General features: G+C 41.4%; 1 protein-coding gene across 1 annotated transcript; it reads right to left on the bottom strand.

Moving 5' to 3' along the window:
* Window positions 1-314: 314 nt before the first annotated feature.
* Window positions 315-11,663, bottom strand: LOC124133630 (probable beta-D-xylosidase 2). Its single transcript, XM_048384237.1, has 12 exons — window positions 11,343-11,663; window positions 10,025-10,184; window positions 8,847-9,017; window positions 8,031-8,122; window positions 7,572-7,798; window positions 5,764-6,017; window positions 5,410-5,632; window positions 4,854-4,949; window positions 4,427-4,638; window positions 2,090-2,290; window positions 1,283-1,457; window positions 315-562 (listed from the first exon to the last, which is right to left on the bottom strand). The coding sequence occupies exons 1-12, from the start codon at window positions 11,633-11,635 to the stop codon at window positions 447-449; spliced, it is 2,220 nt and encodes a 739-aa protein (XP_048240194.1). The 5' UTR covers window positions 11,636-11,663; the 3' UTR covers window positions 315-446.
* Between the last annotated feature and the right edge of the window lie 590 nt (window positions 11,664-12,253).

The raw sequence follows: 12,253 nt of genomic DNA, 5'->3' as shown, positions 1-12,253 counted from the left end.
CGTCGAGTTGTAAAAAATCACGTCTGGACCAGACAATCCAGTGATTTGCATCATGAGCATTGATCTACGCAATTGGAATACGATGGCATGAATCAACCAAGTCAGCGAGCCTGACCACTCGATCCCGTTAGTCGCCTCGTACAACAAGCATGGGTTGCTGAAGATCAATTCTAACCCAGATCTCTACAGTCACCTCTGACGTAAACCATGTAAGCAAAATGTTTCCCAAAATAGACTTAACAATACTGATTACCGATTTAACACATTTTACCATTTGGTTACAGACACCGCAGTTCCTCATGGTGTTCCATCGCTCACAGGTCAATATTAGTTTTATTGGTCACTTATAAGCTGTTTTACATTTATCCATATTTAGGACATAGCCAGAAAAATCCAGTGTCCAACTGTACTTGAAGTAAGCAAACAAAAGTTGGCATGGCTTTTCATTAATATCGACCAAGTACTTTTTCACCTGTAACCGTGAACTGGCCAGCAATGACATTGGATTCAACAGCGGGGCTGGCGTTAGGCTGCTGACCTCCTACCCATATTGAAATGACACCTGAAAGGAAACATAAAATTGATTTAGTATAAACCATTACGTCAGTTATAACAACGGATATAAATGTTACATTAAAGAGGATAGGATGTGTACAATGTGTGAACTGATTGTACTCCTAGGTTATGCTAGACCGCCTACGTGGTCTGGTGAAGGAGCGTCCGCCCGGAGAGCGGGAGGTCCGGGGTTCGATCCCCGGCCGCGTCATACCAAAAGACGTTAAAAGATAGTACTTGTTGTTGCCCTGTTTGGCGCTCGGCATTAAGGGGCTAAAACAAGGACTGGGCGGCTCGGAGTCAGTATACTGTGTCATGTTAAACTGTGCCATGGTATCTCAGTGGGCTAGCACTATCAATTGGCATCCGTCCGGACTAGTACACGCAGCCACAAATACACACACGTGCATGCACGTCGCTATATAAGTGCAATAATCTTGGACGCGACGTTAAACCCCTTTTACCTCAACATCTAGGTTGTGCTATCCACGATTGCTTTGTCAGGCCCAGATCTAAGATCTACTGGGTGCTATGACATAGCTGATTTAATAATAGGTGGAAATAATGTATTTGTACATAGGCTGTGTTCTCTCTTCGATACCTGTTTATGACATCAACAATTGGGTTTCTGGTCTTGATCACATGCCACTCACAGTGCATCGGTCGTACACTCGCACAAAGTCACAATCAATCATCGTGTGGTTTGGAACTAGGACGATCGGCTTACCTGGTTCAACAACCCATCCATTTTGTTCAGTCCACACTGCCATGGACTCAGCCGAGATGGTGAATTCCCATGACGTCTGGGCGCCCCGTGGTGCAAACATCCTGTTGAAGGACACAAGCTGAAGCTGTGGAACCGTCACCGTGGCGTTCGACCAGGATATATACACCTGGATGACCTGAAATAGAGCAACGTTGTGCGTTTTAAATAATAGAAGTATTGTTCTGATACTCGCGACAGGCATGGTTCACATCTATTTAATATTAATATTTGACAGTTCCTTTCCGACAGACCCTGACCTCTTTATTATTGTTAATAAACAACGGTCAAAATATAGGTATCCAAATGACATATCTCTTTTCTTTTACTCTAAAAGACCTGTAGAGATCTGGGTTAGAATTGATCTTTAGCTCGTTGAAAGAGGTGACTAACGGGATCGAGTGGTCACGGTTTCAGGCTTGGTTGATGCATGTCATCGTAGATGCGTAGATCGATGCTCATCATATCACTCACTGGATTGTCTGGTCCAAACGCGATTGTTTACAGACCGCCGTCATATAGTTGGCATATTTTTAGTGCACCCTTTAACAACAAATGATACTCTCGAGCTGTTTCAAAGATATTTAACGCACATTAAATGGTGGGCAAAGAAGTGAGAAAATCTGGTAGTGGCATTGCCGTGCTGGAATATCCATATGAAGATGATGAATGTTTTCCTTCAAGATACTGGTGTTGATATTTCAGGAAGGAGGAAAGTCGGTAATTCTTTGTATTCTAAAACAATTTCATAGCACTTTCGGCGATACATACCTCATCAGCATCAAAAGATCCTCGATTGATAAGTGAGACAGAACCAGTCAGGTCGTCTCCGGCTGTCACCTGAGTGGTATACTCCAAAATGTTGTAGAAGAAGCTGGTGTAGGAAAGACCATAGCCGAAGGGGAAGAGAACTGGATACGTGGCGTACCGGTATGTGCGTCCGACCATTGAGTAATTTGTCATGTCAGGCACCTTGTGAAATAATATAGGTAATTAATCGTAATTTCACATCAATCTGTTACATTTGATGTAGTCCGGGTACTATTTATATAAGAATCCACAGATGAACATGTTCATGACCAGGATATGTCAGTTCGTGTTATCTAAAGGCAGATTCGTCCTGATATTGTTTATGATTATTACCAGGATATACCAGATCGTGTTATCTGAAGGCAGATTCGTCCTGGAATGTTTATGATTATTACAAGGATATGCCAGATCGTGTTATCTAAAGGCAGATTCGTCCTGATAGTGTTTATGATTATTACCAGGATATACCAGATCGTGTTATCTAAAGGCAGATTCATCCTGAGAATGTTGGTGATTATTACCAGGATATGCCAGATCGTGTCATCTGAAGGCAGATTCGTCCTGATAATGTTTGTGATTATTACCAGGATATGCCAGATCGTGTCATCTGAAGGCAGATTCGTCCTGATAATGTTTTTGATTATTACCAGGATATGCAAGATCGTGTTATCTAAAGGCAGATTCGTCCTGATAGTGTTTGTGATTATTACCAGGATATGCCAGATCGTGTTATCTAAAGGCAGATTCGTCCTGATAGTGTTTGTGATTATGTCAGCACCATTACCGTGCTCATGGTCGTCACCAATGAAGTTAACAATTAATAACCGCATCATTCTTGGCTTTCCTCTCAGAAAAGCTGACACGCCGCGAAGTACCTGAACTACTGTTTGAAGCGGCGTTACACCAAACTCACTCACTCATGCCTACCTGACAGTTTCGATGATGGTTAGCCCAGATTCATGATTTACCATGCCCTGAGCAGTGAGCTAAACAAGGAATGTACACGATACAATTTGCGGGTATTTCTTTAAACAAATAAAAGCGACAACACCCAAATGAAATGTCTGCCCAAAACATTGTACGATTCCGACTATATCATGCGCAGGCGTTTATGAATCGCTATCAGATAGTGATGATACCAGGGCTTCGCGAGAAGGTGAGCATATCCTGCGTCACCGATGGTACCAATCACAAACACATGAAAATACACATGGTACAAGTAATGATAGGGAACTGCATCGGACATCATTTTTGTCACTGATGTGTCGAATCTGGAAAATTCCTACACCTGTCTACCATGACACTTTTTCAAAGCTTTTCTCAGGCCTTGAATGTTACAATAATCAAACCATTTCTGAGCAAGAGTTGTATTACGCTCTTTGAAAACATCTTAGAAAGAGCATGCTCGATTGTATCTCAAAAGTTGTGAAATGTAGACACCAAGGCTGGAACTGCTGGAATATTGCACGACCTGAAGGTAAAGTGATGAAGCGGTCTCGTCCTGATTACCTTGTTTTGACTTTGCCAATCCGAGCAGAGATTCTGATTCATATGTATAAAGAAACAGATCCGCAAGAAGGGGAGGGCAGTTGGTGCCCATGGGGATGCCTACATCTTGCCCATATATCTTAGCCCCAAAATTTTAGATGGCATTTGTTTCCATTATTGACAAATTGACCTGAACCCCAGAAGATAGATACGTTACTATGTGCCACCACGTTGGAGCTTTGAAATCCAGCGCAAAAGGGGAATGGACATGTCTTCAGGTCTTAGAGTCAAGTCAAAAGTTGACAGTACTGATACATGGCTTGGGCAGATCTCTTCCTCAGTTAACATACTGGCCTTATATGTGCCATGTTTTTATATATCATTTATACCAAGTTGACAACTGACATGAACTGACAACTGACTCACTTTCATTACCCTCAGTGCCTTTTGAGAAATTATCTTCACCTAATAAATATATATATTAAGGAAGAACATCAACATTATTCACGGCACATGCGGCAAACTAGATATGAAACAACAGGGTCACGGTACTGTCACTTACGAAAATGTTCTGTCGGCACTGACATTCAAATGTTTTCTGAAGAAATACCGAGGTCTGGCGAACACTTAAATCCTGATAATGTGAACAAAATACGAAAGTCATCAAAAGAAGAAACATACGAATGACATTCACAGGGACCTTGACCTTTTACATGTAAACCTTGATCAAACAACTATTGAGAAAGAATCGTATGACGTTCAAAGTTTTACTAAAGGTTGAGATGTAAAAACTACAATATTTAGACTTACTGTGTCCATATACCTTGGCCACGTGACCGGAAGTCTGGCAGCTGGAACTGAGTTGGGTCCTTCAGCTAAAAGCACCCGTCGCAATGCCTCGCCTGTCGCTTGTGCCGGCAAAAATAGTTCCATGATGGCGTGAACCTTTGGACTGTCAACAGCCCATGTGATGTTGAGTGGTCCAGCATTGAAGAGAAGAAGAATGACCTTCACACCCGATACTTTAAGGAAAGACGAACTGATCACTTGTCGAGTCGACAATACTATCCAATAGTGTGAATTTGGTTGGTGTTGCCGTTGTTTTAATTGATCTGGTTGTAGAAGGTAGCAACACTGTCTTAACAGATGACAGAGAAATGGCCATTTGTATTATGAATTTCCGAAAATACCCGCAGTGGCTCAATGTTATTAAATGTGTTGTCAAACTCCCACCTACCCTGGCCGGCGGTGACAGCTTCCTGCAGCAGCTGCAGCTGTTGTCCAGGGAGGTCCAGATTGGCCCTGTCGTTGCCTTCAGCCTCTATCTCCGTACCTGAAAGAAAACGTTTGGTTCGCATCAACAACAAGGCTCTGCACAAATTATAAAAAGTCACAGGTTTCCACATCTACCTTACATAATTTTTGTGTGTGTTTGTTGTCTACATCGGACATTGTACTTTGACAAAATGTTAAACGTCAACAATCCGCCGATACAGACACCATCGGGTGCAAGACTGCGGTGAAAATCACATGAATGGGTGACTAAAAAATAAAGGTGCCCACCCAACCGGCAAGCAAGCATAAATTAATATCTAATTTTCTATGCATTACTTATGATCTAAGTGACTGACATGATCATACTCTGAAAATCATAAAGAGCTTTAGGGAGTCTGCTTTTTTCATTTCTGGTGATATATTGATTTATTATTTGCAAATAAACACAGTATGTCACAGTACACACTAAATAAATCCTAAACAGAAAAATGTTGCTCAATTAAGATTAAGAGCCTCACCTGTCCCAAGACACACAAAAAGTAGATCACTGCCTTTTGCTGCTGTCTGGACTTCCTGGGAGTTATACTGAGTGCATTTGGTGTCTGTGCAGCCTGCCCCATACCTCACTGTAGACCAGATAGACTGTAGGCCTTGTAGAGGGTTGGTGGTGTATCTGAGGTTCATATCAGGGGAGTAGTCTCCAAACAGTGCATTCGAATTGTTGGCCATTGGTCCGACAACCTGTTGGACAAGAATCCACTTTCATTGTGTTTTGGTTATTTTTTACTTAACACCGCATTCAACTATTACAGGTAAATGACACTTATTACACCCGACCCTGTCAAAACAAATCTTCAATAGCACACACCTACCGCCACATTCTTGTAGCTCGATGGCTTTAAGGGAAGCACATTTTCTTGGTTTTTCAGCAACACAAATGTCTTCATTGCTGCCTCAACAGACAGGTTCCTGTGAGCCTCACCCTGAACTATTGAAACGTTCAGTTTTGTGTATTGATTCATTTCCGGTGGGTCGAACTCTCCAAGCCTCATCCTGACATTAAAAAGCTCCTTAACTCTGGTCCTGACCTCGTCTTCAGTCAGCTTGCCTTGTTTCACAGCATCAACTGCAAGAAAGCAGACAACACTGCTCAGTACTGTAGCTTACATGGTGCAATTCAGAGCCCTACATTGATTCTGATAGTTTCGATTCCTGGTCGCGTCATAAGAAAAGACGTTAAAAGATGGTACTTGATGTTACCCTACCAGTTTAGCCTTAGGGGCAAAAACAAGGACCGGTCGGCTCGGAGTCAGTATACTGTGTCCGAGTGTGGAATTCCTGAAGTGCGACATGGTATCTCAGTGGGCAAGCGCATTAAAGTCGGCATTTGTCCTGACTAGAACAAGAATCCAAACATACATGTGCATGCATGTCGCTATACAAGTGCAATCATCTTAGACGCGACGTTAAACCCCATTTGACCACACCTTGTACGAGTCTGGACTAATGCTGGGTATTCAAGACTAAAGCCGCAGTTAACATGGATACTCCACTCAGAGACACAGTATACAGACGCCTACCCGAACAATCCTTGTTAGTTCCCCATTACGCCAAGCTCCAGGTAGAGGAATAAATATTCCCATCACATAACGTCTTTTCTTTTGACGAACCACCGAACTTAATCTCTCCATGCAGAGGCTCTGTACACGACACTCGGGCGGTCTCAGTTCAACAGAATCATAAGGATATTGAGACCTAACAATGTGGAAGCAATGTCATTTGGGGCACAGATGAACTTCAGTTCTTAGTATAAATATTGTATGCCAGGTTTACAATACCCTTTATGAACGCATCAATAACAATCTTTGGCAATGTACTAAATCAGACAATGATACGTTTTACTGTAAATCAAGTACCTATATTTCAACAAGTCAGCTAACGCTCCTACAAAAACAAAGCGCCTGACCGGTGTTGATCAAGCTCCCGAAACGTAGAAGTCGAAGTTACCAGACTTACGACCAATGCCCTAATGCTCTACACCATGAGGCGAAAATATGAAACATTCAACCAAATTCAGATACAGACATATACCTTGCTCACACACCGTTTGCTTTAATGCCGTATATTATACTCAAGCAAGACCGCCTCCGTGGTCTAGTGGTAGAGATCCGTCCGGAGGTCGGAAGGTCCGGGGTTCGATCCCCGGCCGCGTCATACATACAGACGTTAAAAGATGGTGCTTGTTGTTACCCTGTCTGGCGCTCGGCATTAAGGGACTAAAACAAGGACTGGTCGGCTCGGAGTCAGTATACTGTGTTTGAGTGGGGTATTCATGTTAAACCGAGGCATTGTATCTCAGTGAGCGAGCACTGAAATTGGCATCCGTCCGGACTAGTACAAGCAGCCACACAAACACACACACGTCGCATTATAAGTGCAAAAATCTTAATGTTAATCCCCATTGCACCTCACCTATACTCAAGCAAACAAGCATTCGTGTGCATTTTGCAGATATGTATTGTTATTATTATTTTTTTACTCTGTTAACTATGAATTTTAGTATAGATGTTGGTCAGGTGCTCACGCCAAATGACGTCCAGATGGGATCGTGCGGCAATCGGATGAACAATGAACGCGTTTCTCGATGGTAAACTCTAAACCGTGAACACTATATACGTACCAACTGACATGAAAACGGGCTGAGTTAAGTTTAGTGACAACTCGAGGTTGCATCCAGCCTTCACACACGCTGCGACGGTGTCGACGCTGTTGTTGAGGTAGTGGTGTAGAGTGATGATGTTCTCAATGGCAGATTGGTCACTGACCACGTAACCTTTGAAACCCCATTCGGTTCTTAGAATATCCGTCAGAAGCTTCTTGTTGGCGCATGCTGGAACTCCGTTGATTCTTGAAAAATACGGAATACACATTAGATTGGATTCTTACGAAATCATATCACTTTTACCGATAGCAACACACAGTTTGTCTTCCAGCTTTGTGGAACGGACTGCAGGACGCGAATTTATGGAAATAGAAATAGACTGTCGTTGTAGAATGTAGAACTCGGCAATTCTGGTAGAACGGATGATTAAGGAGTAATGTTTCGTTTTTAGAAGTAGCTTTCATTTTGACTACTCACTTATTGTAACTGCACATGAGACTGTAGGTCCCGGCCTTAACACAGGTGCGGAATGCTGGGAGAAATGTAGTGCGCCAGTCTCTTTCAGACACCTGTAAGAAAAAGTGAGTGAGTGAGTGAGTGAGTGAGTGAGTGAGTGAGTGAGTGAGTGAGTGAGTGAGTGAGTGAGTGAGTGAGTGAGTGAGTGAGTGAGTGAGTCACTTTAAAAGTCACTTTAAAAGTCACTTTTAGCCATATGGCCGCGGTGGACATCAGAAATGGGCTTCACACATGGTAGGGAGTCGAACAAACAAGGTCTACGGAAAGGTTTACCCCACCGCCCACGATGTTCAATGAAAGAATGCAATTAGTAATTTTTCGTGGTGCCATATACATGTACATGTAAATTTCAGGTTTTACTTCCTACACATTAAAAATAAGTTGACAAATGATAAACTGAATTAGATTTGAAGTTGTTGTCGATCTCTATACTGAACAAGGGACTTTGCTTTTGACATAGGTTTCATATGATTATGGAAATGTCGTTATGATTTACCAAGAAAGGAATGGCCACAAATAGAATCCTATATTGCATTCAGGGACATTATACTAGCTGTGCAACTGTTGGTAGTACAAAAGTTGAGATATCCGAATCATATTTGTCCGAAAACAATCAATTTGGGAATATGGCAGATTCCCTTCATGTTACGGAACACGAATTGTCAATGACAATTAATGAAAAGGAATGAAGAAGAGGCACTTTTAGATGCATGGATTTTGTTCTCACTGTGAAGTGACGTGTTGTTATGTGACGTGACGTGACCTTATATTTCTGACCTCTGCATTAAACGAGAAACGTGACACCGGTATATTATCGGGGCCGCCATGGACATTGAAGTGCTTGCAGCCGGCGTTGGCTCTGATGTAGCGGGGATCGCTTCCCTGGAGACCCTTCACGAAATTGGCAGCAAAGACACCTGACAGGTGTGGATCCTCTCCATATGTTTCCTGTACAAAATGAGCAATAGGGACTGTATGAACCGAAGCGCACAAATAATGGTTTTGTTGCTTTTAGTGTCAGGACATTCTCTCAGCTGCTTAACGTACATGACGTGGGTTGTTCCTTCTTATTTGTGTGGTAGTAGGTCAAAGTCATGTTCATACCCTTGAAGACGGTTTTGTGACATCGTAACCCAGGGCACTGTACTGTTCGCCTTAGATTAGGGTTATAGATTATACAGATAACGTGATAAGGATAAGGTCAATGTAAACGTACCGTTTTTAAACCTTGCTATTTTCTACAGTTATTTTGATATGTCAATGTATGCAGTGGTTTAACAAGATAAACTACAAATGTGTATCAAACTAAACAGTTGTCATTAAACTAGTAGGTCACTGTGGTCTACTGTTTCGTTTCTTTATTTTAGTTTAAAATTCACCGATATGTGTGATATAACACATGTTCTTGATCAAGGAGTATGTAAATCTGTCATAGAGGTCATCTATTGAACAGACACTTCCTGATCATTATCATTTCGCATAATTGACAGACATTTCGTCTCTCAGTAAGATAATTAATGGATGTCATCTTCTTTATTATGAGGGACACAACGTTTCGGAGTATATACTTACTCCTTCACCACCTGATAAAGGAGTAAGTATATACTCCGAAACATTGTGTTCCTCATAAAAAAGAAGTTGACATCCATAAATCCTCTTCCTTATGTGCCTTTCAAAGACTTGATTTCATTTCTGGATCATAAATCAGAAAACATTAACAAAACCTTATATTGTACCAAAATAACTAATTTCATTAGTAAATTATACTTATCCTTATATTGTTTCTGCAAAGTTTATGTTGTGTTACGTCAAATGGAAATAATTTTACTGGGACTTGGTTTCAAATCAATACTCCATGAACAATGTTGTGCTGAATCGTGTAAGTCAAGGCAGCATAATCGCACATGATCCAGCCGAAGGCCGACCTAATTCCGGTCGCCTCTGGGGTCTCTCACCTGATTCCTGCCCCACCTGGGGTCTCTCACGATGTTGATGACTGGGCTGAAACAGCTGATACCCTTGTGAGTGCCGTATATCCCATGCGCTGTGAAATCGTTATACTTGGCCCTCACCTCCTCACCTGTGGCCTGGGCTACCCGGAATATCAGATCTGTGCTGCAGGAAGGGCGAATCATTTAACATTTTGCTTGGATGTCAATAAATTCACTTACATGTTTAGCTAATAAAGTGTTTTGCATTAAACTATTGGAAATGAAAACATCCGTTGGTGAATGATTCGCATATCGGCGAGACGATGTTGCAATAGTTCAGCATTTCTTACTTAAGTTTGTTCAGCACTATTACAGCTATATGACGGCAGAATGATCATATTCGAGTTTGACCAGACAATCCATGTTCACGATTGATGTTATGATCCCTGCAATCGGAGAATGATAAAACGAAATCAAGCAAGTCCATCTGATCCATTAAGTCGCTTCTGACGACCAATTGGGGACCAATTCTAACTCGGTGTATGAGTTCATTAAGAAGACTTAAGTGTGTATAACGTTCCAAAAATTTCAGATTTTCAATAATAAATTATGATGTTTATTTTGTGTTTATTAAGTTATTATAGTCAATGTTATATACATGAATAACAATTTGTAGTTTCTACACACGAGTCCAAGTTTGTATTTATCCATGTTGTGTGTTATTGTGCGGCTTCACATGAAAGTTGGAGAGTTGGAGAACATGTTGTCAGTCATAACAGACTGTAAAGCTCAGAATCAACACTTTAATAACGTTAAAATACATACATATTAATATACTGCGTACAGTAAACTACGTTTATAACGAACACGCTTATAACGAACTGACGGATACAACGAACACATTTTTAGTCCCGACCATTTGTTGTACATATGCTGAATGAACGCTTAAAACGAACTACGGTTATTACGAATTAAAATTAGTGGTCCCCTCGAGTTCGTTATAACCGTAGTCTACTGTAGTTTATCGAATAAAAGCGACAAACCCATTTCCATTATCATAAGAAATCTCTGCTTCAAGCGACAACTGTATAAGGATCTACACTAAGACGTCGCCTTTACATTATTAAATAACTTTGACATCCGTCAACTTCTTAGCAATGCCTATCAAACAATACTAGTATATCATAAGTATATTTTATGAATCACCACCAATTAGTGATCATATCAAAAATTCGTGAAAAGATTCCCCACTGGTTGCAAAACTGGAAACCATAAATAGGTAGTCCACGTATTATCATAGCAAAAGTTTGAACTTGAATTTGAATTTGTAAAGTTATCTTACCTGAATGAGGCTCCAAGTCCTAGTGCCTGGGGGAAGGAGGTAGCGGCACCCGCCCACACATCCCCACGGAGACACTCGGTGTTCCAGGAGTAGGGCTTGATACCAAGACGGGGTATAGCAGGGGCGGGGCCGCCGTTTAGTCCTGAGCCCCCACGGGCCATCTGTAGCTGGATCTCGTCCAGGGTGAGGCGCCCAACGAGATCGTTGACTCTGTCCTCCCAGGGGAGAGAGGTATTTCTAAAGGGGTAGTCCCCCACCACCAGGGGCACGAAGACGAGTAGGAGGAGACACATTGTGTAGGAACGACACGGAGAGAATGACGTCGTCGGGATATGATACAGAGGCATAACGTGACTCATTTTATCTACATTTGGCTGCATGAATATGTATCGTGGCCCTTTTTCTTGGTTTTTAGAGAACATAGATTATGCTGAATAACAAACCATTTCGGAACCAGGTAGCCTTGGATGTTTTCGAAAATGTTTCTTGGCCTCTGAAAATGCACAAAAAATGTTTTCTTCATTTCTCTTGCGCAAAACAACAATTGTCAATTAGAAATTGGGAAACGGAATTCGAAGTAACCTTATGTTGTATTTTAGTTGAATATTATTAAGGAACTTTAGAATTGACATGTATAAAAGTGAATGGTTCAAAATATCTGTCATTATTTATATAAATAACTTTGTATTCATGTCTAAACTGTGCAATACATGACTTTACCTTTGACCTCCATTAGCTCTAGATTTCTGTATGTATATACATTGATTGACAGGAGACCTAAATACCCTTGGATTGTCTTTATACAAGTATTGTCCTGACAACTTGGTACAGTTATAGAGGTTTGTTGAGGATCAGTCGGCATCATAATAGCCTTCTTTGCTTCCCTAATGATTGTGTCCATATGTAGAATG

The sequence above is a fragment of the Haliotis rufescens genome, unplaced genomic scaffold (genome assembly GCF_023055435.1).
Source record: "Haliotis rufescens isolate VD_foot unplaced genomic scaffold, xgHalRufe1.0.p SCAF_5, whole genome shotgun sequence".
Classification (NCBI taxonomy): Eukaryota; Metazoa; Mollusca; class Gastropoda; order Lepetellida; family Haliotidae; genus Haliotis; species Haliotis rufescens.
The sequence above is the reverse complement of the archived record's forward strand: the minus strand, read 5'-3'. Positions and strand labels throughout refer to the sequence as shown.

What these genes read in the sequence shown, in the direction of transcription:
- LOC124133630 (XM_048384237.1), bottom strand. Translation starts at nt 11,635, where the DNA reads ATGTGTCTCCTCCTACTCGTCTTCGTGCCCCTGGTGGTGGGGGACTAC. An exon ending in AGCTGTCACCGCCGGCCAGG is followed by an intron (nt 4,639 to 4,853) that starts GTAGGTGGGAGT and finishes CTTTCCTTAAAG; the next exon opens with TATCGGGTGTGAAGGTCATT. An exon ending in GGCCAAGGTATATGGACACA is followed by an intron (nt 2,291 to 4,426) that starts GTAAGTCTAAAT and finishes TTATTTCACAAG; the next exon opens with GTGCCTGACATGACAAATTA.